This window comes from Vanellus vanellus (genome assembly GCF_965231255.1).
Source record: "Vanellus vanellus genome assembly, contig: HAP1_SCAFFOLD_1314, whole genome shotgun sequence".
Lineage (NCBI taxonomy): Eukaryota > Metazoa > Chordata > Aves > Charadriiformes > Charadriidae > Vanellus > Vanellus vanellus.
Window position 1 is genome coordinate 20,171 of NW_028126915.1, and position 27,296 is coordinate 47,466.

Here is a 27,296-nt window from a genome sequence, read left to right on the forward strand (position 1 = left end):
TTCCGCCTCCATCTTCCCAGCCCCAAACCTCTCGGCCACTGCCCGTCGTCCCCCTCCTCGCCCCGGGGTTGGGGGGACACATCTGCCCTCCCATGGGATCCTCCAGGGGGAGCAAACGCGTCCCCGGGGTTCCACGAGGTCTTTCGGATGGGGGGAAGCCTAGCCGTGGGGCGGCCGGCAATGCCGTGGGGCAGCCGGTACTGGCAAAGCTCTGCAGACCCCATAAGTCCCCATAGGTCCCACCATGGCCAAGCACGACGGTGACGTGGGAGGGAACAGCAGAAGCTCATCATCCAATACTCCTCTCAAGGTGATTTTTGGCCAAATTGGTAAAATTTGGGGAAATCCCCCCGGTGTTTTCTCAGCAATACCTGTGGCAGTGTCACCTGTGATGTGCCCTGTCCCCACCGGTCCCCTGTCGCTCTGCCAGGGGGTGGGATGGGGACTGCGGTGGTGGGCACGGAAAGCTGGGCGGGGTGGACAGATGGAGGCATGGAAGGAGGGATGGACAGATGGGGGGATGGATGGACAGAGGGACAGAGGGATGGATGGATGGATGGATGGATGGATGGATGGATGGATGGACGAAGGGATGGAGAGATGGATGGAGAGATGGAGGGTGGAGGGATGGATGTATGTATGAATGGATGGACAGATGGATGGACAAAGGGATGGCCAGACAGACAGAGGGATGGCAGGATGGAGGGATGGAGGGACTGAGGGATGGAGGGATGGAAGGATGGACAGCTGGGTAGATGGATGAATGGATGGACAGATGGATGGATGGAAAAAGGGATGGAGAGATGGAGGGACCAGGGGATGGAAGGAAGAATGGAGAGATGGGTACAGGGACAGAGGGATGGAGGGATAGGCATATGGATGGACAGACAAAGGGATGGCCAGGCAGACAGACAGATGGCAGGATGGACAGATGGAGGGATAGAGGGACCGAGGGATGGAAGGATGGACAGCTGGGTAGATGGATGGATGGACAAAGGGATGGACAGATGGATGGACAGTTGGAGGGACAGAGGGATGGAGGGAAGGATGGAGAGATGGATGGAGGGACAGAGGGATGAAGGAATGGGTAGATGGATGGAAGGATGGACAGATGGGTGGAGGGGTGGATGGACAGATGGACAGACAAAGGGATGAATAGATGGATGGAAGGACGGACAGATGGAGGGATTGAGGGACAGAGGGATGGAAGGATGGACAGATGGATAGATGTATAGGCAGAGGGATGGAGGGACAAAGGGATGGACAGACAGGGTGATGGAGGGGTGGATGGATGGACAGATGGGGGATAGACAGAGGGATGGATGGACAGACAGTGGGACGACGGATGGACAGAGGGACGGCAGGATGGACAGATGGAGGGATGGTGGGCCAGAGGGATGGACGGACAGATGGACAAATGGATGGGCGGACGGACTGAGAGACGGGTGGACAGATGGATGGACAGAACGGACCGCAGGCTGGGTGGGCGAGCGGGCGGCGGCCCCTTTAAGAGCCCCCCCCTCCCCGCGCAGCGCCGCCGCGGCCCCTTTAAGCGTCGCCGTTCCCCCCTCTCGCGGGTGGGTGGTGGTACGCGCCGGTGGGCCGCGCCGCGCGGGGGACAATGGGGCGGGGGCGGCACCACTGTGGCTGCGGGGGGAGGGAGGAGGGGGGGGGCAGGAAGTGCCGCGCGGCCCCGCCCCCTCCTCCTCGCCCACCCCCGCCCGTCGCGGCGGGGCGCTCTGTGAAGCGGCGGCGGGATCGCTCCCTCCCCCCCCTCCCCGCCAGCCCCGGGAACCGGCACCGGCACGGCCTGCGGCTGGGTGAGGGCAGCGGGCACTGGCGGCTCTGGGGGGGAGGTGGGGGGCGGCCTCGAACCCGCGGTCTGGAGGGGAGCGGGCTCGAACCCGGGTCCTCCCGGGAGCGGCGCGGGGGCGGGGGGTGGTCTCGAACCCGGGTCCCCCCCGTCGCAGCCCCAACCTCGGTGCTCCCCATTGCAGCCCCGTTGCAGCCCCCACCCCCGGGGTCTCCCATGTCAGCTTCACCCCCTGTGCCCCCTATTACAGCCCCCCCCGGGTGCCCCCTATCAGCTTCACCCCCTGGCCCCCCCACTACACCCCCCAGCCCCCCCATTGCATCCAGACCCCCCGATTCCCCCCCCCGCTGTGACTCCCCCAGCCCCCCATTGTATCCTGACCCTCCATTCCCCCCCATTGCATACTGACCCCCCTGATTCCCCCCACCGCATCCCCACCCCTCATTGCATCCTGACCCCCCATTCCTCCCCACTTCAACCCCCCAGCCCCCCCATTGCATCCTGACCCCTCCCATTTCCCCCCACTGCGACCCCCCCAGCCCCCCCATTGCATCCTGACCCCCTGATTCCCCCCACTGCACCCCCCACCCCTCATTGCATCCTGACCACTTGTTCCCCTCCACTGCGACCCCCCCAACCTCCCCATTGCATCCTGACCCCCAATTCCCCCCCACTGCAACCCCCTAACCCCCACATTGCATCCTGACCCCCTGATTCTCCCCATTTCATACAGACCCCTCCATTCCCCCACACTGCGACTCCCCCAGCTCCCCCATTGCATCCTGTCCCCCCATTCCCCCCCACTGTACCCCCAGCCCCCCATTGCATCCTGAACCCTTATTCCCCCCGCTGCACCCCCAATCCCCCCCATTGCATCCTGACCCCCCAATTGCCCCCCCACTGTGAGCCTCCCATTCCTCCCCACTGCAACTCCCCCACCCCCCCATTGCGTCCTGACCCCCTGATTCCCCCCCAGCCCCTCCATTGCATCCAGCCCCCAAAATTCCCCCCATTGCAGCCCCCCCTCCCCCCCAGTGCCACCTGACCCCCAATTCCCCCCCCCCCCATTCCGCCTCCCCTCCCCAGCCCCCCTCATAAACCGCCTCACATCCAGGTCCCCCGATCCCCCCCTAATCCCCCCGCCACCCCCAAAACCCAGGACCCCTCTTTCCCACCTGCCCCCCCCCCCAGCCTCTCCCGCAGCCCCGAGCCATGGCTTGCAGCCTGAAGGACGAGCTGCTCTGCTCCATCTGCCTGAGCATCTACCAGGACCCGGTGAGCTTCGGCTGCGAGCACTACTTCTGCCGCCGCTGCATCACCGAGCACTGGGTGCGCCAGGAACCCCAGGGCACCCGCGACTGCCCCGAGTGTCGCCGAACCTTCGCCGAACCCACCTTGGCCCCCAGTCTCAAACTGGCCAACATCGTGGAGCGGTACAGCGCCTTCCCCTTGGACGCCATCCTGGGGGCTCAACGCAGCCCCTTCCCCTGCAAGGACCACGAGAAGGTCAAGCTCTTCTGCCTCACCGACCGCGCTGTCGTCTGCTTCTTCTGCGACGAGCCTGCCGTGCACGAACAGCACCAGGTCACCAACATGGACGATGCTTTTGAGGAGCTGCAGGTGGGTCTATCCCATCCCCTCCATCCCCTCCATCCCCTCCATCCCCTCCATCCCCTCCATCCCCTCCATCCCCTCCATCCCTCCATCCCCTCCATCCCCTCCATCCCCTCCATCCCTCCATCCCTCCATCCCTCCATCCCTCCATCCCTCCATCCCCTCCATCCCCTCCATCCCCTCCATCCCTCCATCCCCTCCATCCCCTCCATCCCCTCCATCCCCTCCATCCCCTCCATCCCCTCCATCCCCTCCATCCCTCCATCCCTCCATCCCTCCATCCCTCCATCCCTCCATCCCCTCCATCCCCTCCATCCCCTCCATCCCTCCATCCCCTCCATCCCCTCCATCCCCTCCATCCCCTCCATCCCCTCCATCCCCTCCATCCCCTCCATCCCTCCATCCCTCCATCCCTCCATCCCTCCATCCCTCCATCCCCTCCATCCCTCCATCCCTCCATCCCTCCATCCCCTCCATCCCCTCCATCCCCTCCATCCCCTCCATCCCCTCCATCCCCTCCATCCCTCCATCCCCTCCATCCCCTCCATCCCCTCCATCCCTCCATCCCCTCCATCCCCTCCATCCCCTCCATCCCCTCCATCCCCTCCATCCCCTCCATCCCCTCCAGATCCCCCTGCCCCGAGCTGCACCTCTGAGGTCCTTCATCCATCTGTCCCCTCTTGCCACAGTGTTGACTTCCGTCCATCTGTCCCCGCACCCCTTCTGTCCCCGTCGGGGTCAGCCCCGTGCCTTCCTCCCCTCCTGTCTGTCCATCAATTCACACGCGCTTCTGCGGCTGCCCCCATGGGATTCCCCCCTTCTCCATCCACACCGAGGGTCCTTGGGGACCCCCCAAATGAGCCGCCCATGCACCCCCATGGATCTGCCGAGCTGCCCCCCAAGTAGGACCCCCCAAGCCATTATCCAGCCCCCAGCTCTGCCCTGGATGGGACCTCCTGTGCCAGCGGGGACTGACTGTGCCCCTTCCACCCCCTGCACCCCCTTTTCCCACATCCCCTGTAACCCCACGAGCCGGGTTGTGGCAGGAAAGCTTCCTGCTGGAATCCCTTTTTTTTTTTTTTTTCCCCCCCAAACCCCCTATTTTACGTGTTGTTTTGGGTTTGTTTTATTTTTTTTTTTTTTTTTCAGCGGGAGCTGAAGGAACAGCTCCAGGGGCTGCAGGAGAGCGAGCGCGGCCACACCGAAGCCCTGCACCTCCTCAAACGGCAGCTGGCCGAGACCAAGGTACGAGCTGGGACGCGGTTGTGCGCCCCCCCCCCCCAATAGCACCCCACCCCCGAGCCTCGCCGACCGGATTTTGGGACCTCCAAAGGCGCCAAACCCCACAGTTTTTGTGGATCTGCCTCGTTTTTTCCCTTCTCTGATGCGCTGAAACCTGCCGGCAGGTTGACGAAGCCGCCTGTCAGGCTGCTCATCCCCCTTTTATTTCTTCAAAGGGCTGTTTTTCTTTATCTTTTTAATTAATTTTTATTTGCTATTTATCGCCTTCTCTTCGCTCAGGGGTTCAGCTTTCGGCAAGGTCCAATTTTCTCTCCATCCCTGCCAGCAACGGGGTGGTTTTAGGTTTTCTGTAGGGGTGAGGGGTCAAACATCCACCCTTGGGTGCTTGGAGCGTGCAGAATTGTTTGGGTTAATGGGACTGTAGGGATTTATTTGGGGAATTATGGATTCATGGAGGGGTCGGGGTAGGTTTGGGGGGGTCCCGACACTGACCTGCATCCCAAAAGTCCTCAGCCAAGAGCCTGCGGGTGACCATCGGGGAGGCTTTCGAGCGGCTGCACCGGCTGCTGCGGGAGCGGCAGAAGGCGATGCTGGAGGAGCTGGAGGCGGACACGGCACGGACGCTGACTGACATCGAGCAGAAGATCCAACGCTACAGCCAGCAGCTCCGCAAGGTGCAGGAGGGCAGCCAGATCCTCCAGGAGCGCTTGGCCGAAGCCGACAAACACGTCTTTTTAGCCGGTGTCGCGTCCCTTTCCGAGAGGTGAGTGACACGGGGTTGACACTGGGGGTCCCCCAAGTTGTCCCCCGCTCTTGTCCATCATCTCTCCTTCGCAGGTTGAAGGGGAAGATCCACGAGACCAACCTGACCTACGAGGACTTTCCCACCTCCAAATACATGGGGCCGCTGCAGTACACCATCTGGAAATCCCTTTTCCAGGATATCCATCCCGGTGAGGGGCGCAGGGATGGGCTGGCTGCGGGGCCGGGGGGGTTCCGGGTGAGGGCTGGGGACGGGGACATCATGGGTGAGGGATGGGGACGTCACGGGTGAGGGATGGGGATGTGTCAGTGAGAGGTGGGGACATCATTGAGCGATGGGAATGGGGATATCACCAGTGAGGGATGGGGACACACTGGCGAGGGATGGGGACATCACTTGTGAGGGATGGGGAGGGACAGAAACATGACCGGTGAGGGACGGGGGATGCGACGGGGACATGGCGAGGGATGGGGACGTGCTGGCAGGGGGTGGGGACACCACTAGTGAGGGATGGGGATGTGCCAGTGAGGGGTGGAAACATCACTGGTGAGGGATGGAGATATGCTGATGAGGGACTGGGACATCACTGGTGAGGGATGGGGACATCACTGGTGAGGGATGGGGACATCACTGGTGAGGGATGGGGACATCACTGGTGAGGGATGGGGACATGCCAGTGAAGGATGTGGACATGCTGGTGAGGGGTGGGGGACGGGGACATCACTGGTGGGGGACGGGGACATACTGGTGAGGGATAGGGACGGGGACATCACTGGTGGGGGACGGGGACATACTGGTGAGGGATAGGGACGGGGACATCACTGGTGGGGGACGGGGACATACTGGTGAGGGATAGGGACGGGGACATCACTGGTGGGGGACGGGGACATACTGGTGAGGGATAGGGACGGGGACATCACTGGTGGGGGACGGGGACATACTGGTGAGGGATAGGGACGGGGACATCACTGGTGGGGGACGGGGACATACTGGTGAGGGATAGGGACGGGGACATCACTGGTGGGGGACGGGGACATACTGGTGAGGGATAGGGACGGGGACATCACTGGTGGGGGACGGGGACATACTGGTGAGGGATAGGGACGGGGACATCACTGGTGGGGGATGGGGACATACTGGTGAGGGATAGGGATGGGGACATCACTGGTGGGGGACGGGGACATACTGGTGAGGGATGGGGATGGGGACACACTGGTGAAGGACAGGGATGTGCTGGTGGCCTTTACACCGCCGTGGTTTGCAAACCGGTGGGATGGAGCCACCTGCACTGGGTCTGGGGGCTGTGTTGACGCTTGTCCTCCTCTCGTCCCCGTGTCCTCCCAGTGCCAGCAGCCCTGACGCTGGACCCCGGCACGGCTCACCACCGCCTGATCCTCTCCGACGACTGCACCATCGTGGCGTACGGCAACCTGCACCCCCAACCGCTGCAGGACTCCCCCAAACGCTTCGACGTGGAGGTCTCGGTCCTGGGTTCGGAGGCGTTCGGCGGCGGGGTCCACTATTGGGAGGTGGTGGTCTCCGAGAAGACCCAGTGGATGATCGGTTTGGCCCACGAAGCCGTCACCCGCAAGGGCAGCATCCAAATTCAACCCAGCCGAGGTTTTTATTGCATCGTCATGCACGACGGTAACCAGTACAGCGCCTGCACCGAGCCCTGGACCCGGCTCAATGTCAAGAGCAAGTTGGAGAAGGTGGGGGTCTTCCTGGACTACGACAAGGGGCTTCTCATCTTCTACAACGCCGACGACATGTCCTGGCTCTACACCTTTCGAGAGAGGTTTCCCGGCAAGCTCTGCTCTTATTTCAGCCCCGGGCAGAGTCACGCCAACGGGAAGAACGTCCAACCCCTCCGGATCAACACCGTTCGCATCTAATGGTGGTGGTGGGGGGGGAATGGCGCCGTCCCATTCCACCTCCCCCGGTGTTTTCCCCGCTGTTTGGTGGAGGTTTGGGCTGATCCTGCCCCAGGAACTGCCGCCGGCACTGGGCAGGATCCGGCCTTTTCATCCCCCCCTTCTCTGTCCTGTGCTTCCAGGAGGGTCCCGGCGTGGGGGGAGAGGGGGGGCCGGGCTGCTGCAATAAAAGGATTCGGAGAGACGGGGCTGGGTGGTGGAGAACCCCGGGGCGGGCTGCGCCGGAAGGTGCCGTACGGTGCCGCGGCATGCCACACCAGGTACCGCACCGTGCCGTCATGCGCCGTGCCATACCCTACGTACTGCACCGTGCCGTGCTGTACCGTGCCGACCGTATATACTGCACCGTGCCGCGGTGTGCCATGCCATACCGTACATACTGCACTGGGCCGTGCCATATTGCACCATGCCATGGTGTGCCATGCCCTATGTATGGCGCCATTGTGTGGTGCGTTGTTCTGTGCCGTACGTATTCTTCTGTGCCATATGTACGGCACCGTGGTGTGGTGCACCATGCTGAGCCACGTCATAGATCCTGTGCTGTGCCATAGTGCACCGTACTGTGCCATGCCATACGTCCCATTCTGTGCCACAGCGCACCATACTGTGCCACGCCGTACGTCCTGTGCTACGCCGTGTGTTCTGCGCCACGCCATACGTCCTGTGCCGTATGTATGGCACCACGCCATCGTGCACCGTGCTGTGCCGCACCATACGTACCGCGGCGTGCCACGGTCTGCCCTGCTGTATGTCCTGCACCGTGCCATGCCGTATCATGCCGTAAGTGCTGCACTGTGCCGTGGCGCGCCGCGCTGTGCCGAGCTATACGTTCTGCACCCCGCTGTGGTGCACCGTGCTATATGTACTGCACCGCGCCGTACTGCGCCACACCATACATGCTGCACGGTGCCCTGTGCCGTGCCGTACGTGCTGTGGTATGCCGTGTGCCGGGCTGTCGCAGCACTGGGGATGCCGGGGGGGATGGGGAAGGGTCCATATAGGGGATGTTGCCAATGTATAGGAGCAGTTGCTACGTAGGGGATGGCGCCTATGGAATTGTGCTGTGGGGAGGGGCTGGGCTGCGGGAGCTGTATGTATATAGGGGGGACACGATGTGGTAGAGCCCTGCGCCTGTGTCAGGCTGTATAGGGGGTATGATGTATAGGGTGTGGGCTATATGGGGGGTGTGATATAGAGGGATGGGCTGTATAGGGGGTGGGCTATCCAGGGGTAAGGCTACATACAGGGTGGGCTGTGGGGGGGTATGCTATATGGGGGACGTGGTGTAAAGGGGGTGGCCTATAGGGGCTATGATGTGTAGGCGGTGTGGTATATAGGGGGTGGGCTGTATAGGGGGAGCTGCGGGCGCCCTCCCGCCCGCCAGGCGGCGCTGCTCCGCTCCCCCGCCCTCTCCCCGGCCCCGCTTGGGCGCACGGCAGGGGTTGCCTGCGCATGCGCGTTGGGAGCCGTTGGCTGCGCCGGCGGCGGTTCTGCGCATGCGCCGCAGGCCGGCCAGCCGCACGCCGAGCGGGCGGGGCCCCGCCGCCATCTTGCCCCGGGCACGGCCCCGCCGGTACCGGAGAGCGAGGGGGGGGGGTGGGCGCTGAGGGGACCTGCAGAACGTGGGGGGGGAATGGAGGGGCACTGAGGGGCGGTGGCACCCGGGGGGCGGCGGCAGGGGAGGCTGTGGTGGGGCTGTGGTTCATGGGGGGCCGTGGGGATGGAGAGAGGGTTGCGGGGCTCAGGGGGCTGTGGGACTGGGGGGGAGGGGGGGGGTTGGGGGGCATATAGGGGATGGTGTGGCCGGGGGGGGGGGTGGTGGTGGTGCTGCTGTGGGGTGGGGAGATGGGGCAGCTGAGGGGGTGGGGGGACATGGGGTGTTATGGGGCCTGTGGGGCTCAGGATGCCTGGGGGGGTGGGGGGCGCCTGTGGGACCCTGAGTTGGCGGGGGGGGGGGGGGGGGGGTTATGGGCCACGGGGGGGCCGTGGGGCAGGGGTAGAGCTGCAGGCCCAGAGGGGCGGTGGAGCCCCGGCAAGTCTGTCTGTGGGGCTGAGAGCGGTGGGGTTGGCAGGAAGGGGAGTGGGGAGCCCTGGGGTGACCCCCTCCGCTCCGCCCCGCCCCAGCCATGGAGCCGAGCGGGGGGGCGCGGAAGGAGCGGCCGAAGCCCCGGGAGCCGGCGGCCCGTCTGGAGAAGGCCAAGCAGAAATCAGCCCAGCAGGAGCTGAAGCAGAGACAGAGGGCGGAGGTGAGTGACCCGGGGCGGGCGGGGGGGGGGGGGGAGAGATGACACGACAGCAACGCTGGGGCTGGATCCACCCCCCCATCATCTCTTTCCCTCCCTCCCCTCCGCCTCCCCCCCCCTCCCCCCCGTACCCCGCAGATCTACGCCCTCAACCGAGTGATGACAGAGCTGGAGCAGCAGCAGTTCGACTCCTTCTGCAAGCAGATGCAGACCTCCGGCGAGTGAGGCGGCGCGTGCGGCTCCCCCAAACCACCCCAACTCCCCCCGACCTGCCGCCCATCCCCTTTTCTAACCCCTTTGTTATTTATTATCAAATTATTGCTTTTTTGGTGTTTTGTTTTTTTTTTTAAATAAAATCTGTGGTGGTTCCACGTTTCTCCGACTCCTGGTCCCTCTGCGGTGCCGGTGGCTCCATCCCGGCCCAGTGCCGGATGGGAATGGCGTGGGGGAGGCCGGATTGGGGCTGGGCGCCAGAGCAGCTGCAAACGCCGGCTGCCAACTCCAGCCCTCCTCATGCCGAGCGAGACCTCGGCCCGCCGGTTCCCTGCCAAGGGGAACAGTCCTACCCTCCTGGTGCCTGGATTCGGCCGCGGAGGGGGGATACAATGGGGGCCACATCCAGTTCTCGCAGCTGCTCGCGCCGCAGGAGCCTCCCCGGGGACCCCGAGTGTTTCTCTCCACCGCTCGGTGCAAGGTTTGACCTTCGCTTCCTTCCTCCACCCACACGCCCTCGGCTCTCCAGCCGCTGTCCGGCATTCTCCGGCTTTCCAGAGAATTCGGATGGCCGGCTTCAAATCACGCTTTCCCCTTCCACACCCCAGTGAGCGAACACGGAAGGGGGCAGGGGGATAATAAAACACACTAGAGAGATTGTTTCCCTACAGTGATGAGTAAAATAATAAATACCAAAACGCTGCCAGTGAATCAGGTTTCAAAAACCCTAAATTTCATATTCCCCCACACAGGGAAGGGTTTGGGGGTCTCCAGAGTGGGGCTGTTTTTCTTGTAATGGAGAATGGGGGTTTGCTCACATCCCCCCAAAGGACGGGGTGCGGGGAGGGTGTTTTGGGGCTCCTCCAAAGCAGAGCCTTTCCTAGCGCTCAATTATTTTCCTTTTCTTTTCTAAACAGGCTCCCGCCATGGCTCGGATTCGGCAAGAAAAGCAAAGGGAGATCCCGGTGGAGGAGGTGGCACCTGAGAGCGAGGAGGAGGATGAAGAGAAAGGCTTTACTAGGCGTCAGGCGAAGGCAGAGATTAGGCTTTGCAGCTCCAGATAGCGAAGGGGAAGATGATGTAGGATGTTGACCAGGCGAGGCAATAGACAGAAGCCACCGTTGCCGGCAAGAAGAGGACGACCGCCACCCCTGCGGATTGGGAAAAGCCTTTGGGATCTGCTCCTTCCTCTTCTGCCACCGCCTCGGTGGGTTCAATTACCCCCCGCCTTGATTTTGTCCCCGTCGTTACCTCCAGCGTAAACCATTTTCTTCCAGAGCTGGGACTCCAGCACCTTGTCGTGAGGGTACAAACCCCGATCGACCATGAAGAGGATCATGACGATGGCGGTGACGCGCAGCAGGATGACGTTACCTGCCGTCAGCAGGAAGGTGCTCACCAGCAGCGAGGAGGCGTAGGGACAGGGCAGCCCCCGGTAGGTGAAGGGGATCCCTGCTGGATGCCAGATGTTTAGCTGGGTGGGGAGGAGGAGAAATCACCCCCAAAAAACCCTGATGCCTCCCAAAATGCTCAACTTACCACTGGAGAAGAAGCACAGGCGAGCGAATACGGCCATCACGTAGGCGATGGCCAGCAGCCCGTCCAGCGTGCCCTGCGGCTGCAGCAGCAGCGCCGTGGCCAGCCCGAAGGTGGTGAAGTCGGCGAAATCATCCAGTTTGGCACCTGTGGGCAGGGAGTGGGCAGCTGCCAGATGGGTGGAGGGGATAAGGAGAACCCGGCGGTGGGTTCCCCGAGGGTGGTGGGATGGACTCACCCAGCGCCGAGCAGGCGTCGAGCCGTCGGGCGACGGCTCCGTCGGCCAAATCGAGCAGAAACCCTACCAGCAGCAGCCAGCACGAGTGGTGGTATTGCCTGGGGAGGAGGGAGAGGGCAAAACGGGGGTGAACCCTCCTCTTTATGACCCCCCCGTTTCACCCCATTTCCCTTTTTTCCCCACCTGTTGAGGCTGCAGAGGATGGAGGAGAGCCCCGCCACCAGATTGGCCACGGAGAGCCCGTTTGCGGCGTTTTTCCGGATGAACTCCAGCGTCCGACCCCGGCCGGCTCGCTCGCTCAGGAACAGCTTCTTCGTGGACTGGAAAATACCTGCAACCCACCGACGCGGCCCGTGAACAGCAGAACCCACAGCCGCTTTCCAACCAGGGAGTTATTTAACCCCACCCCGAGGCAGCAGGTCGGTGCTGGGGACGGAGGGGGGGGGAACGAAGCCCCGCAGCCACCCCCCCTCCTCCACCTCCAGCGTTGGGAAGGGGCTGGAGGAGATTTTTTGGGGGGGGGGGGGAATGCTGCCGACGGCGGGAGCCTTGTTGGCTGGTCCCCTCCTCAAACCGAAGCCCCCAAAAAGCCTTTTTAGCAAAGGGCGGGATTTTGCGGTTTGGGGTGGGGGTTGTTTTTTGGTTTTTTTTGTTTTGTTTTTTTTTATATTATTTTTGCAAGCCCTGCTTCTTATCTACCCGCCGGAGGCGAAAAGAAAACCAAAGAAACCAATGAAAGAACCGCAAAAACAAACAAACCAAAACAAAACCAAAACAAACAAAAAAAAAAAAAAGAAAAATAAATCCAAACCCAAGCTTAGACTAAAAAGCCAACCCCGGTTTTAAGCTCTATTGATCTTATATACCTATAGGACTAAGCTTTAGAGAAAGAATTTAAGGGTCATGTCCTACTAGTGGGCTTTGCACCCTGCCTTTGCCGTGGTCCCAAAGCCAGGCAAGCTGGTGAGATCCTTCATCTGAAAGAAAACAGCACGTCAGAGCAAAACAAAAACCACCCCCCTCCCCTCGCCAACCCCCCCGCCTTTACCCGCTCCCGGCTCAGCCCGGGCAAACGCATCACCGGCCCGGCATCAAAAAACCGCCAAAACCAGCTCCCGGGGTGTTAAAAAAAAAAAAACAAACAACAAAACAAACACCCCCCCCAAAAAAAAAACCCAAACAACACAAAAAAACACCCTAATTTGCAAGGAATTAAAATATATTCCTGGGTTTGGGAGTCCTGCCGGAGTCGGTGGCTTCGCGTGCCGGTGGTGGGACGGATGCGGCCGCCGCCGGTGACCTTTGGACACCGCGCCCCGAGCTGCCGGTACGGGCTGAGCCGACCGGCTGGGGATGGAAAATCCCCCCTGGATCTGCCGGGACGGTCGCTCCGTCACCTTGGATTTTACCGGATCCGGTGGGTTTTGGGGGGTTGAGCTCACACCTGTAGCTGTCCCCCCACTTCTATTCCTTGGCTGGGGCTAATCCGGTGGGTTTTGGGGTCTCCAAAGGCAAAAAGGGACAAAAGACAGCAATTTTGGGGCTCACTGTCACCATCCCCACCCTTCCCAGCAGCGGGCAGGATTAGGCCCCCAGGGAGGGTTACTGGTGCTGCCGCTACACCGAATCCGGGCACCTGCGAGCATCACAATACCCAGGCATCGCCGTGGCGCCCAAACTTGCCCATTCTTGGCATTTCTAGCCCCAAAAGCAAAGAGCCGGGGCGGGAGGGACTTCCTCAGCCCCGCACCGCTACCAGTGCTTTTTATGACTATTTCTGGGGGAAAAAAAGGCGGGTTTGGCTTTTCCTGGGTGACCCCATGCGCGTTATGGGGGGCTTGTGCCCCCCAAAGGGGGCTCACCCCTCCAGGGCTGAGAGGAAAAGGGGGTTCAGCTGGAGGAGGTGCAGAATTCATCTATTTTTTGGAGGTTGCTTTATTGTTTTTATGCTTTTCTGCCCCAATTCTCATAGCGAGCGAGTGGCGCTCGGCCGATGACTGCCGAGAAACCCTTCTTTTTCTGCCAAACCCTCCAAAACGGCGATTTTTGGGGGGAAGATGCCTTGCGACGGGGCCGAGCGGCATCGGGGCGTCGAACTGGCACTTACCGACTGGCGGTGACACCATCCACATGGCTGCGGCTGTAGCGGCGGTGACGGTGACGCCCCGGCGAGGGGAAACTGAGGCAAGGGCAGTTAAGCGGGCGCTCGCCCGGTGCGGCGGCAACGCCGCGTTATATAAGGAAAAGGCTTCACCGGCTGAGTCACCGCACCGGGGGTGGGTCCGGGCAGAGGACACGGGGGTTTTTGGAGGCGGCTGTCACCGCCGGCGAGGGAGGAGCTGCCCCCGGGGGGGCCAGGCGGTCGTGCCAGGCTCGCAGCACCCATGCCAGCCTCAAAGGCCCCGTGCCAAGCTCGCGGCGTGGATGCCAGACTCGCAGAACCCGTGCCAGGCTCGCAGCACCCGTGCCAGGCTTGCAACACCCATTCCAGGTGTGGACCACTTGTGCCACCCTCACAGCCCCTTTGCCAGCCTTGTGGCACCCTTGGCAGGCTCTTGGCACCCGTGCCAGGCTTGTACCACCTGTATCGGGCTGACAGCACCCGTGCCAGGATGGCGCTGCCCGTAACAGGTTCACAGCATCCGTACCGCGCTGTGCAGCACCTCTGCTATGCTTTGTAGCACCCATACAAGGCTCGCGCCCACCCATGCCGTGCTTGTAGCATCCATGGCATGTTCATAGCACCCATGCCGCGCTCGCAGCACCCATGCCATGCTTGTAGCACCCATGGCATGTTCATGCCATGCTTGAAGGACCCAAGCTACACTTGTAGCACCCATACCATGCTCATAGCACCCCTGCCATGCTTGAAGGACCCATACTACACTCGTAGCAGCCATACCACACGCTTGTAGCACCCATGCCATGCTTGCAGCACCCATGCCATGCTCATAGCACCCATACTACACTTGCAGCCCCCATGCCATGCTCGCAGCACCCATGCCATGCTCGCAGCACCTATACCACGCTCATAGCACCCATGTCATGCTCGCAGCACCCACACCACGCTCGTGGCACCCATGCCATGCTCACAGCACCCTGACCCCACCGCCCTCTCCGTGCCCGACCCTGCACTGTGTCACCACCGGTTCACGCCGCCACTACCGGGAAGGGGGTCACAGCCAGTGCCACCCCTCCACGTGCCGATAAGAAACCGCCAGCTCAGCTGGGTGCCGCCAGGTTTGGTCCCCCCTGTCCCCCCCTCCGGGGACTCTGGCGGGCGGCACCCACTTGTGCAAGGGTGTCACGAGTTGGGGTGGCCTCAGCCCCCCCCATCCCCGAGCAAAGGGCCTGCAATAGCGGCAGGGCTGCGGCGGCACTGGTGGACGACGGCAGCAATGCCGGGCCACCGCGGGGAGAGCAAAGGTCCCCCGGGACACGGTGACAAGAGGCCAATAAAACTTATACAGCCCCGGCACCCCGCGGCAGGAATTTTCCACCCGGATCCCTGGGGGAATTGGGGGGTGGTTGTAGCACCCATCCTTGCGGGGTGCCTGGGTGCGGTTGGGAAGGACCTGGGGTGGCCTCGCTGGGGGTCCCAGGGGTGCTGGCCGCGACGGGGTCACCGGTGAAAGGGCTCTTTGTTCGCCGGTCACGCGCTGGTGACGGCGGTTGCGAAGCGACGGCCGGGCCGGGAGGGCAGGAGGCGGTGGGAGAGCCGCTGCCGTGGTTGTCCGGCCCTGGGGCGCCTGGAGGGGGCCATCCCTGGGGCCTCGGGGCGCCTCGGGGGGGCCCAGCCCTGTGGTGACAGGATGTCACTGGGTGGCCACCACCGTGGCATTAGGGCACGTTGAGAGGCGGGGGTGTGTGTGTGTGTCCATCCTTGTGACCTCAGGGGGTGCCCATCCCCGTGGCAGCAAGACGTGGCTGGGTGCCCATCAAGGTGGCATCAGGGCACCTTGGTGGGGCCAGGGGGCATCCTGGTGGCATCAGGGCATCTTGGAGTCTTGGGGTGCCTGTCCCTGTGGCACCACGGTGTCACACAGCGCCCATCCCCATGGCTTCAGGGCACCTCGGGGTGCTTGTCCCCGTGGCACCTGGGTGTCTCTGGGTGCCCGTCCCCGTGGTATCAGGGTACATCTGGGGTGCCCATCCCCGTGGCATCACGGCTCCTCAAGGTGAACCGTCCCTGCCGCATCTGGGCGTCTCTGGGTGCCCATCCCCGTGGCATCTGGGCACCTCGGGGTGCTCCCCGCGCCTGCTCGGCCAGTGCCATCCACCGCCCCCCTGCCGCCCACCCCCCCTCCGCGCGCGCCCACGCCGCAGCACAGGGACACACGTGGTGCCAGAGCTGTGGGTTTATTTGCCCGATGCCGCGCCGGGAGGTCACCGCCGCCGCCGCCGCCGCCGCGCTCAGTGCTGGCTCATGGTCTGGAAGGGAGAAGCTGCTCAGGGCGGGTGCAGCACCCCGGCACCGTGGCACCCGGCCACCCTGCTACACCGGTGCCCCGGCACCCCGACATCCCGGTGCCGTGGCACTCCGGTGCCCTGCAACCCCCGGTACCCTCGTACGCCAACAACCTGACGCCCTGCCACCATGGCAGCGCATCACTCAGCGCCCTGGCACCGTGGCACCGTGGCACCGTGGCACCCTGCACCCTAATATCCCAGCACACCGGTGCCCTGGTTCCCTGGTACCATTGGCACCCTGTCGCCCGGTCACCGTAGCACACCGGTACCCCGGCACCCCTGGTACTTCAATACCGTGGCACCCTGGCACCCAGCACCACTCTGCCACCCCAGCACCGTGGCACCCCGGCACACCAGTGCCCTGGCACCTCATCACCTTGGTACCCTGGCACCCCAGCATCCTGGCACACCGGTACCCCGGCACCGTGACACCCCAGCACCCCAGTTCCCCGGTACTCCAACACCGTGGCACCCCGCCACCCCAGCAGCCTGGCACCCCATCGCCTTGGTACCCCGGTGCCCCGGCACCCCAGTCGCCCCGACACCTCGCGTCCCTCGTGCCCTGGCGCCTTGGCACCCTGACACCCTGGCATCCCATTGCCCCGGCACCCCAACACCCCGTCCCCCACCTTGGCGATCCAGTCCTCGAAGGCGGAGACGCGGGTGAAGACCGTCGGCTTCTTGGGCGCGTTGCAGCCCAGCCCCGAGACGAAGCTGGCGATGCCGTGCACCTCCCAGCGCCCGTCGGCCGTCTGGCAGTTCAGGGGACCCCCCGAATCGCCCTGGGGTACAGGATGGGGTGGGGGGTGTCAGCGCCGGCTCAGGGGTCCCCCCTCCTCACCCCGGCGCGACGCGGCACTCACGTTGCAGCCGGCCTTCTCGGCGCCGCCGGCGCAGATCATGGTGCGGCGGATGGCGAGGCTGCCCCACCAGTCGGGCTGGGTGCAGCCCTCGAAGGACACCACCGGCATCAGCGCCTGCTGCAGCCGCTCGGGCAGCGGTCCCCCCGCTGCCAGCCGGGAGTTAGGGAGGCCAGAGAAGGACGCGCCCGGTGTCCTGCCTGCTGGCTCTCACCGTCCATGGCCATCCATCCGTCCGGTCATCCGTCCCACATCCATCCATCCGTCCGTTCATCCGTCCCACATCCATCCATCCACCCGTCCCACCTCATTCCACTCATCCATTCATCTATCCGTCCTTCTCACATCCATCCATCCCTCCATCTGTTCATCCCTGCGTCCTTCAAGCCTTCCATCCCTCCATTCCACCACCCATTCATCCCTCCATTCCACCATCCATTCATCCCTCCATTCTTTCATCCTTCCATCCCTCCATCCATACCTCCAACCATCTCCCCATCCCTTCCTCCATCTTCCCATCCATCACCCCATCCTTCCTTCCCTCCATCTCCCCCATCCATCCCTTCCTCTCTCCATCCCTTCCTCCGTCTCCCCACCCATTCCCCCATCTTCCCATCCATCCCTCCATCTCCCCATAAATCCCTCCCTCCATCTCCCCACCCATCTCCCCATCCATCCCTCCGTCTCCCCATCCATTCCTCCATCTCCCCACCCATCTCCCCATCCATCTCCCTATCCGTATCTCCATCTCCCCATCCGTAACTCCAACCATCTCCCCGCCCATCCATCCCTCCATCTTCCCATCCATCCATCCCTCCATCTCCCCATCCATCCCCCCATTCATCCCTCCATCTCCCCACCCGTCTCTCCATCCATCCCTCCATCTCCCCCTCCATCTCCCCATCCATCCCTCCATCTCCCCCTCCATCTCCCCATCCATCCCTCCATCTCCCCATCCATCTCCCCCTCCATCTCCCCATCCATCCCTCCATCTCCCCACCCATCCATCCCTCCATCTCCCCACCCATCTCCCCATCCATCCCTCCATCTCCCCGTCCATCTCCCCATCCATCTCCCCAACCATCTCCCCATCCGTCCCTCCATCTCCCCATCCATCTCCCCATCCATCTCCTCATCCATCCCTCCATCTTCCCACCCATCTCCCCATCCGTCTCCCCACCCATCTCCCCATCCGTCCCTCCATCTCCTCGTCCATCTCCCCACCCATCTCCCCATCCGTCCCTCCATCTCCCCGTCCATCTCCCCATCCGTCTCCCCACCCATCTCCCCATCCGTTCCTCCATCTCCCCGTCCGTCCCCCCATCCCTCCCTCCCTCCACCCCCCCGGATCCCACCCCGGACGCACTGGAGAGCCGTCCCCAGCCGCTCAGGTAGCAGGGGTACCCGTCGGGCAGGACGGTGCCCGGGGGTGGCAGCCGTCCCTCCTGCACCTGCGTGTTGAGCACCGCCGGGCGCTGCAGCTTCATCAGGGCGATGTCATTGCTGCCACGCGGGGACACGTGTCACGGGGTGGGGGGATGGACCTGGTGGGGACGACGTCCCCAGTCCTCCCTCCACCCCGGGGGACCCCGCTCACCCGCAGGCCACGCAGGAGCTTCTCCACTTGGGGTGGACGAAGATGTCGGAGGAGGCCACGGGGATGCGCTGCTCGGGGCCCTCCTGAGCGCCCATGTCGAACTCGCCCAGCACCACCTGGTAGGTGAGCGTGGAGCTGCCCCGGGGACGGGGACATCAGGGGACGCTGCAGCCCTCCTGCACCCCCTTCCCTGCTCCCGGCATCCCCCCCCCCCCCCCATCCTGCACCCTACATCACCCCTGCACCCATCCTGCGCACAGCACCTTCTCCATCCCCCCGTACCCCCTCCGTGCGCCCATCCTGCGCCCAACGCCCCCTCCGCGCGCCCACCCCTGCACCCCCTCCAGCACCCCCTACCCCTCTCCATGCACCCGGCACCCCCCTCCTGCCCCCATCCCTGCCCCCCCCAGCACCCCCCTGCCCCCCATCCCCGCTCCCTGCGCCCCCCCCCCGCCCCTCCTTCCCCCACCCCTACCCCCCCGCATCCCCCTGTACCCCCTCCTGCACCCCTCATCCCCTCGCTGCACCCATCCCCCCACCCCCCCCACCCCCCCAAGCTGGTTTCGGGGGGGTCCCTCACGAGATGCAGTGTGCGGCCGTCATCACCCAGTCGGGCGCGATGAGGGTCCCCCCACAAGTGTGGCGGAAGGCGCCGTCCCGCTCGTACTGCAGCGAGATCTGCGGGGACACCGGTGGGTGCCACAGCACCCATGGGTGCCACCACCACCACCTTGTGTGTCCCCCCCCCCTGTCCTCGTCCCCGTCCCCCGTCCTCGTCCCCGTCCCCCGCTCACCTGCCAGGGCCAACCGTAGGGTGCAGCATCCTCCCCGTTGACCACCCGCGAGTCCGGCAGCACCGCGGCCCGGCTGCCTGCGGGAGAGGGTGACCGTCACCCACCGGGCACCCGTCACCCCACCCGGGGTTGGGGACGCGGGTGGGGGGGGGGACGCGGGGTGGGGGGACGGACCACCTTACCGCCGGCCACCAGCAGCAAGAGGAGGCTCAGCATGGCGGTGGTGGTTGGGTCAAGGGTGGCAGCGGGGGCGGCCGCCGGCCTTAAATCCCCCCCCGGTATCGGGGGGGCCCCAAGGGCACCCCTGGGAACGGGCACCCGGCACCCACCTGGGTGTTTTTGGGGGGGGGGGGGGGGTTAACCATTAACCTTGGCCTTGGGGGGGACGTGGCAGCCGGCACCCGGCCAGCCGCACCCGGCTGAGACCCTATAGACCCCCCCTGTGCCCCTATAGACCCCCCTGTGCCCCCATAGCCCCCATAACCCCCTGCCCCTGGTGCCCCCCATAGCCCCTATAGTCCCCCCTGTGCCCCTATAGCCCCTATACCCCCCCTGCCCCTGGTGCCCCCCATAGCCCCTATAACCCCCCTTGTCCCCTATAGCCCCATACCCCCCCTGCCCCTGGTGCCCCCCATGTCCCCTATAGCCCCCATACCCCCCCTGCCCCTGGTGCCCCCCGTAGCACCTATAGCCCCCCTGTGTCCCCTATGGCCCCATACCTTCCATGCCCCTGATGCCCCCCTTAGTCCCTATACCACCCTGTCCACCCTATAGCCCCATACCCCCCCTGCCCCTGGTGCCCCCCATAGCTCCTACAATCTCCCCCGTCCCCCCTATAGACCCATACCCCCCCTGCCCCTGGTAACTCCTTAGACCCTATACCGCCCCTGTGCCCCCTATAGCCCCCATACCCCCCTTGCCCCTGGTGCCCCCCATGTCCCCTACAGCCCCCATACCCCCCCTGCCCCTGGTGCCCCCCATAGCCCCTATAGTCCCCCCTGTGCCCCTACAGCCCCCATACCCCCCTGCCCCTGGTGCCCCCTGTAGCACCTATAGCCCCCCTGTGTCCTCTATAGCCCCATACCCCCCCTGCCCCTGGTGCCCCCCATAGCTCCTATAATCTCCCCCGTCCCCCCTATAGCCCCATACCCCCCTTGCCCCTGGTGCCCCCCATAGCCCCTATAGCCCCCATACTCCCCCTGCCCCTGGTGCCCCCTGTAGCACCTATAGCCCCCCTGTGTCCCCTATAGCCCCATACCCCCCCTGCCCCTGGTGCCCCCCATAGCCCCTATAGCTCCCCTGTGTCCCCTATAGCCCCATACCTTCCCTACCCCTGGTGCCCCCCTTAGTCCCTATAGCCCCCCCTGTCCCCCCTATGGCCCCCATATGCCCCTTGCCCCTGGTGCACCCCTTAGTCTCTCTAACTCCCCCTGTGTCCCCTATAGACCCCATACCACCCCTGAGGCTGATGCCCCCCACAGCCCCTATAACCCCGTCCCCACTACGGATTCCATACTCCCCCTGCCCCTGTGTCCCCCATAGCCCCTATACCGCCCCCGCCCCCCATGTTCTCTATATTGCCCCGTGCACCTGCTGTCCCCATATGGCCCCCATGGCCCCTATATATACACCCCCCCAGACCCCATAGCCCCTGTGCCCCCTAGAGCCCCCGTATCCTCAACGGCCCTGGTGCCCCCATATAGCTCTCTGTGCCCCCCTATAGCTTCTTACACGCCCCCCTCCCCCCCCCCCCCCCCCCCCCGATCCCTATAGGCACATGGTGCACACCACAGACCCTATAACCCCTGTGCCCTACAGAGCCGTGGTCTCCCCTATAGGCCACATACACCCTATAACCCCACAGCTCCCATACTCCCTACAGCCCCTGTGCCCCCCATAGCAGCTGTGGCCCCATAGCCCCTATACCCCTCATGCACCCGCTGCCCCCCACAGCCCCTATAAGCCCCTGTGCCCCCCATAGCCCCCATACTGCCCCATGCCCCTGCAGGACCCCATAGCCCCTATAAGCCCCTGTGCCCCCCATACCACCCCCTACTGCCCCATACCCCTCCTGCCCCCCATAGCCCCTATAAGCCCCTGTGCCCCCCATACCACCCCCTACTGCCCCATACCCCTCCTGCCCCCCATAGCCCCTATAAGCCCCTGTGCCCCCCACAACCCCCATACTGCCCCATACCCCTCCTGCCCCCCATAGCCCCTATAAGCCCCTGTGCCCCCCATACCACCCCATACTGCCCCACACCGCTCCTGCCCCCCATAGCCCCTATAAGCCCCTGTGCCCCCCATAGCCCCCATACTGCCCCATACCCCTCCTGCCCCCCATAGCCCCTATAAGCCCCTGTGCCCCCCATAGCCCCCACACTGCCCCATGCCCCTGCAGGACCCCATAGCCCCTATAAGCCCCTGTGCCCCCCATACCACCCCATACTGCCCCACACCCCTCCTGCCCCCCATAGCCCCTATAAGCTCCTGTGCCCCCATAGCCCCCATACTGCCCCATACCCCTCCTGCCCCCCATAGCCCCTATAAGCCCCTGTGCCCCCCATAGCCCCCATACTGCCCCATACCCCTCCTGACTCCATAGCCCCTATAAGCCCCTGTGCCCCCCATACCACCCCATACTGCCCCACACCCCTCCTGCCCCCCATAGCCCCTATAAGCCCCTGTGCCCCCCATAGCCCCCACACTGCCCCATATCCCTGCAGGACCCCATAGCCCCTATAAGCCCCTGTGCCCCCCACAGCCCCCACATTGCCCCATACTCCTCCTGCCCCCCATAGCCCCTATAAGCCCCTGTGCCCCCATAGCCCCCATACTGCCCCATACCCCTCCTGCCCCCCATAGCCCCTATAATCCCCTGTGCTCCCCACAGCCCCCATACTGCCCCATACCCGTCCTGCCCCCCATAGCCCCTATAAGCCCCTGTACCCCCCATAGCCCCCATACTGCCCCATATCCCTGCAGGACCCCATAGCCCCTATAAGCCCCTGTGCCCCCCACAGCCCCCACACTGCCCCACACCCCTCCTGCCCCCCATAGCCCCTATAAGCCCCTGTGCCCCCCACAGCCCCCATACTGCCCCACACCCCTCCTGCCCCCCATAGCCCCTATAAGCCCCTGTGCCCCCCATAGTCCCCACACTGCCCCATGCCCCTGCAGGACCCCATAGCCCCTATAAGCCCCTGTGCCCCCCATACCACCCCATACTGCCCCACACCCCTCCTGCCCCCCATAGCCCCTATAAGCCCCTGTGCCCCCCACAGCCCCCCTACTGCCCCACACCCCTCCTGCCCCCCATAGCCCCCATAAGCCCCTGTGCCCCCATAGCCCCCATACTGCCCCACACCCCTCCTGCCCCCCATAGCCCCTATAAGCCCCTGTGCCCCCCACAGCCCCCACACTGCCCCACACCCCTCCTGCCCCCCATAGCCCCTATAAGCCCCTGTGCCCCCCACAGCCCCCATACTGCCCCACACCCCTCCTGCCCCCCATAGCCCCTATAAGCCCCTGTGCCCCCCATAGCTGCCACACTGCCCCATACCCCTCCTGCCCCCCATAGCCCCTATAAGCCCCTGTGCCCCCCACAGCCCCCATACTGCCCCATACCCGTCCTGCCCCCCATAGCCCCTGTAAGCCCCTGTGCCCCCCATAGCCCCCACACTGCCCCATATCACTGCAGGACCCCATAGCCCCTATAAGACCCTGTGCCCCCCATACCACCCCCTACTGCCCCATACCCCCCCTGCCCCCCATAGCCCCTGTAAGCCCCTGTGCCCCCCACAGCCCCCACACTGCCCCATACCCCTCCTGCCCCGCATAGCCCCTATAAGTCCCTGTGCCCCCCATACCACCCCCTACTGCCCCATACCCCTCCTGCCCCCCATAGCCCCTGTAAGCCCCTGTGCCCCCCACAGCCCCCATACTGCCCCATATCCCTGCAGGACCCCATAGCCCCTATAAGCCCCTGTACCCCCATAGCCCCCACACTGCCCCATACCCCTCCTGCCCCCCATAGCCCCTATAAGCCCCTGTGCCCCCCATAACCCCCACACTGCCCCATACCCCTCCTGCCCCCCATCGCCCCCATAAGCCCCTGTGCCCCCCCATACTGCCCCACGTGCCCGGGGGCTGTGGGCTCCCACGGGGCCACCACGTGTCCCGTGGGTGCACTCGTGTCACACTGGTGTCCCCGCGGGCACCTCCCACGGCCGCCTTCCCGGGAGCATCTCTGTCCCCGCGGATGTGGCACAGCTGCTGTCCCCACGCCCACTCGTGTCCCCATGGCAGTTCACAGAGGTGTCCCCCACGGCGTCCCCACGCACCCCCGTGTCCCCATGCACGTGCACAGGGGTGCCCCCTGCTGTCCCCACGCACCCCGTGTCCCCCCGCAAGTTCGCAGAGGTGCCCCGTGGTGTCCCCACGTCCCCACGTGTCCCCATACAGCTCCACAGAGGTGTCCCCGCGTCTCCGTGTGTCACACAGGACCCCTCCCCCCCATGTCCCCGTGTCCCCACGTCCCCGCGTGTCCCCGTGGAATTCCACAGAGGTGTCCCCACGTCCCCGCGTGTCCCCGCGGGAGCTCACAGAGGTGTCCCCTGGTGTCCCCACGTCCCCGCCTGTCCCCGAACAACTCCACAGAGGTGTCCCCTGGTGTCCCCGCGTGTCCCCGTGGGAGCTCAGAGGTGCCCCGTGGTGTCCCCACGTCCCCGCGTGTCCCCGTGAAACTTCACAGTGGTGTCCCCACATCCCCGCCCGTCCCCGAACAACTCCACAGAGGTGTCCCCACGTCCCCGCGTGTCCCCGTGGAACTCCACAGAGGTGTCCCCACGTCCCCTGGTGTCCCCGCGTGTCCCCGTGGAAGCTCACTCAGGTCCCCCTCCCGTGTCCCTACGTCCCCACCTGTCCCCGAACAACTCCACAGAGGTGTCCCCTGCTGTCCCCGCGTGTCCCCGTGGGAGCTCAGAGGTGTCCCCTGGTGTCCCCACGTCCCCGCCTGTCCCCATACAGCTCCACAGAGGTGTCCCCACGTCCCCGCGTGTCCCCGTGGGAGCTCACAGAGGTGCCCCATGATGTCCCCACGTCTCCACGTGTCCCCGTGGAACTTCACAGATGTGTCCCCACGTTCCCGCGTGTCCCCGTGGAACTCCACAGAGGTGTCCCCTGGTGTCCCCGCGTGTCCCCGTGGGAGCTCAGAGATGCCTCGTGGTGTCCCCACATCCCGGCGTGTCCCCGTGGGAGCTCACAGAGGTGTCCCCTGGTGTCCCCACGTCCCCGCCTGTCCCTGTGGAACTTCACACAGGTGTCCCCGCGTGTCCCCGCGCAACTCCACAGAGGTGTCCCCACGTCCCCGCGTGTCCCCGTGGGAGCTCACAGAGGTGTCCCCTGGTGTCCCCACGTCCCCGCCTGTCCCCGTGGAACTTCACACAGGTGTCCCCGCGTGTCCCCGTGGGAGCTCACAGAGGTGTCCCCCCCCCCCTCCCGCGCTGTCCCCCTGCAACTCCTCCAAATCCCCCCCCCCCCCCCCCATATGCTCGTGCCCGTGTCCCCCCTCCCGACCCCCCCATCCCTCCCCCTTCCCGCGTGGGCGCGCTCCCGCCGGCCCCGCCCCCGCGCTGCCCGGGAGGGGCGGAGCGGAGCCCCGGGGCGGGCGGCGGCGCGGAGCGCGGAACGGAGCGCGGAGCGGAGCGCGGAGCGGGGGGCGATGGGGCGGCGGGGACCGGCGGCGCTGGGAACCCTCCTGCTACTGGGGACCCTGCTGGGAGTGAGTGTGTGCGTGGGGCCCCCCCACCCCCCCGCGGGGATTGGGGTCCCCCGGGGGGGGGGGTCCCGAAAGGAGTCGGGGGTGGTTTAAGAGGGGTTGGGGGGGGCTGTAAAGGAGTTGGGGGGGGGGTTATAGGAGTTTGGGGGTTCTGAAGGAGTGGGGGGGGCTCTGAAGGAGTCGGGTTGGGGTCCTCTGGAGGAGTTGGGGGTCCCTGAAGGAGTTTGGGGGGTCCCTGAAGGAGTTTGGGGGGGCTCTCAAGGAGTCGAGTTGAGGGTCCCTGAAAGAGTTGGGGGTCCTCTGGAGGAGTTGGGGGGTCTGTAAAGGAGTTGGGGGGGCTCTCAAGGAGTCGGGTTGGGGGTCCTCTGGAGGAGTTGGGGGTCCTCTAAAGGAGTTGGGGGGTCTGTAAAGGAATTGGGGGGGCTCTCAAGGAGTCGAGTTGGGGGTCCCTGAAAGAGTTGGGGGTCCTCTGGAGGAGTTGAGGGTCCTCTAAAGGAGTTGGGGGCTCTGTAAAGGAGTTGGGGGGGCTCTAAAGGAGTCGTGTTGGGGTCCTCTGGAGGAGTTGGGGGGTCTGTAAAGGAATTGGGGGGGCTCTCAAGGAGTCGAGTTGGGGGTCCCTGAAAGAGTTGGGGGTCCTCTGGAGGAGTTGAGGGTCCTCTAAAGGAGTTGGGGGGTCTGTAAAGGAATTGGGGGGGCCCTAAAGGAGTCGGGTTGGGGGTCCTCTGGAGCAGTTGGGGGTCCCTGAAGGAGTTGGGGGCTCTGTAAAGGAGTTGGGGGGGCTCTAAAGGAGTCGGGTTGGGGGTCCCTGAAAGAGTTGAGTGTACTCTGGAGGAGTTGGGGGTCCTCTAAAGGAGTTGGGGGGTCTGTAAAGGAGTTGGGGGGGCTCTAAAGGAGTCGTGTTGGGGTCCCCTGGAGGAGTTGGGGGTCTCTTAAGAGGAGTTTGGGAGCTCTGAAGGAGTTGGGGGGGCTCTAAAGGAGTCGAGTTGGGGGTCTCTGAAGGAGTTTGGGGGTCCCTGAAGGAGTTTGGGAGCTCTAAAGGAGTTGGGGGGGCTCTAAAGGAGCGGGTTGGGGTCCCCTGGAGGAGTTGGGGGTCCCTTAGAGGCGTTGAGGTCCCCCCCGCGGAGTTGGGGTGTCCCGTCCCCCCCCCCCCCGGAGTTGGGGGCTCTTGCGGGAGTCGGGGTCCCTTGAAGGAATTGGTGTCCCCTAAGGGATTTTGGGGGGGGGTCACGCTGTGCCCGGAGGGAATTGGGGGTCCCCCTGAGCATAAAGGGGGGGGGTTCCCCCCCATCCTCTAAGGGATTGGGGTGCCCCCCCCTTTTCCTGGGGGCATGTGGGGTCCCCCATCACCCTGCTCTGGCCCCTATGGGAATTGGGGTGTCTCCCCCCCCCCCCGTCCCATCTGGGAACTGGGCACCGAGAAGAGGGGGGGGTCCCTGGGTGGGGGCCACCTATAGGGGCATTTTTGGGGTGCTGCCCCCCCCATCACCCCCCCGGGCACCCCCCCTATCCCTCTCTCTCCCTCCCCCCCCCCCCGGCTAAATTTAAAGGGTGACGGGTGGCGCCGGCCACCCTAAAAATAACTCTCCCAAAATACCCCCCTCCGGGGTGGGGGGGGGACAGCGTCTGGGGGTTCCCCTGAGGGGGGGGTGGGGTGGGGGTGTCACACCCAGATGGGGTGCGGGGGGGGGGTGGGGTGACACTCGGGGGGGGGGGGGGGAGGTTTGCACCCTGGGGTAGGGCACCCCCTATTTGAGGGGGGGTCCCCCGAAGTGGGGGGGGGGGCTGTATGGGAGGGGGGTGTTAGTGGTGATGTGGGGTTCCCCCCCCCCCCAAAACCGTGGCGGGGGGGGGTTGGGTTTGGGGCTGGGACGGTGCCCGGGGCTGAGAACAGAGGGGACCCCTTGTTGCTCGGGGGCCATGCTGGCAGGGCTGCCCCCCCCCCCCCCGCCCCCCCCCCCCCCTCCGTGGGGCTCCCACCCACGTCCCGAAGTGTGTGTGTGCGGGGGGGGGGGAGGGGGGCCTCCCACTTGCCACCCCCACCCCCATTCCTCTATGGGACGGGGTGATTTGGGGACACCCCCATGCGGTGACGCCCCAATCCCCCCCCCCCCCCTCAATGGGATGCTGAGGAATGTGCCCCCCCCTAAAAAAATGCAGGGGGGGTGGGGTGGTGTCCCCCCCCACTTCCACGCGAGGTTTG

At 64.7% G+C, this 27,296-nt stretch overlaps 4 protein-coding genes across 5 annotated transcripts; 2 read left to right on the forward strand and 2 right to left on the reverse strand.

The window, feature by feature from the left end:
• Positions 1-1,732: 1,732 nt before the first annotated feature.
• Positions 1,733-7,532, forward strand: LOC309685643 (E3 ubiquitin-protein ligase TRIM62). The gene is made up of 6 exons (XM_082501380.1): positions 1,733-1,820; positions 3,005-3,433; positions 4,577-4,672; positions 5,176-5,432; positions 5,507-5,622; positions 6,777-7,532. The coding sequence occupies exons 2-6, from the start codon at positions 3,026-3,028 to the stop codon at positions 7,325-7,327; spliced, it is 1,428 nt and encodes a 475-aa protein (XP_082357506.1). The 5' UTR covers positions 1,733-1,820; positions 3,005-3,025; the 3' UTR covers positions 7,328-7,532.
• Positions 7,533-8,885: 1,353 nt separating this feature from the next.
• Positions 8,886-11,154, forward strand: SVBP (small vasohibin binding protein). Of its 2 annotated transcripts, none has more exons than XM_082501381.1 (3): positions 8,886-8,939; positions 9,491-9,612; positions 9,748-9,991. In XM_082501381.1, the coding sequence occupies exons 2-3, from the start codon at positions 9,493-9,495 to the stop codon at positions 9,832-9,834; spliced, it is 207 nt and encodes a 68-aa protein (XP_082357507.1). In that variant the 5' UTR covers positions 8,886-8,939; positions 9,491-9,492; the 3' UTR covers positions 9,835-9,991. The 2 variants fall into 2 exon arrangements, 1 of the variants encoding a protein (XP_082357507.1); XR_014270477.1 differs by lacking the exons at positions 8,886-8,939; positions 9,748-9,991 and adding exons at positions 10,740-11,029; positions 11,100-11,154 and having other exon boundaries at positions 9,353-9,612.
• On the reverse strand, positions 10,779-13,728 carry TMEM269 (transmembrane protein 269; the record flags this gene model as incomplete). Its single annotated transcript, XM_082501382.1, has 7 exons — positions 10,779-10,973; positions 11,074-11,277; positions 11,365-11,505; positions 11,597-11,694; positions 11,780-11,927; positions 12,529-12,573; positions 13,704-13,728. The coding sequence occupies 7 exons, from the start codon at positions 13,726-13,728 to the stop codon at positions 10,864-10,866; spliced, it is 771 nt and encodes a 256-aa protein (XP_082357508.1). The 3' UTR covers positions 10,779-10,863.
• Positions 13,729-16,009: 2,281 nt separating this feature from the next.
• On the reverse strand, positions 16,010-19,533 carry LOC309685642 (proproteinase E-like; the record flags this gene model as incomplete). Its single annotated transcript, XM_082501379.1, has 8 exons — positions 16,010-16,027; positions 16,696-16,848; positions 16,930-17,075; positions 18,293-18,429; positions 18,524-18,658; positions 19,104-19,201; positions 19,318-19,394; positions 19,500-19,533. 8 exons carry the CDS (start codon positions 19,531-19,533, stop codon positions 16,010-16,012), a joined length of 798 nt encoding a protein of 265 aa, XP_082357505.1.
• Between the last annotated feature and the right edge of the window lie 7,763 nt (positions 19,534-27,296).

Excerpts from the sequence above, each read along its gene's own strand:
- SVBP (XM_082501381.1), top strand. The coding sequence starts at position 9,493 with ATGGAGCCGAGCGGGGGGGCGCGGAAGGAGCGGCCGAAGCCCCGGGAG. Across the intron at positions 9,613-9,747 it reads AGCAGAGACAGAGGGCGGAG|ATCTACGCCCTCAACCGAGT; the intron begins GTGAGTGACCCG and ends CGTACCCCGCAG.
- LOC309685643 (XM_082501380.1), top strand. The coding sequence starts at position 3,026 with ATGGCTTGCAGCCTGAAGGACGAGCTGCTCTGCTCCATCTGCCTGAGC. Across the intron at positions 4,673-5,175 it reads GGCAGCTGGCCGAGACCAAG|TCCTCAGCCAAGAGCCTGCG; the intron begins GTACGAGCTGGG and ends GCATCCCAAAAG. Across the intron at positions 5,433-5,506 it reads GTCGCGTCCCTTTCCGAGAG|GTTGAAGGGGAAGATCCACG; the intron begins GTGAGTGACACG and ends TCTCCTTCGCAG.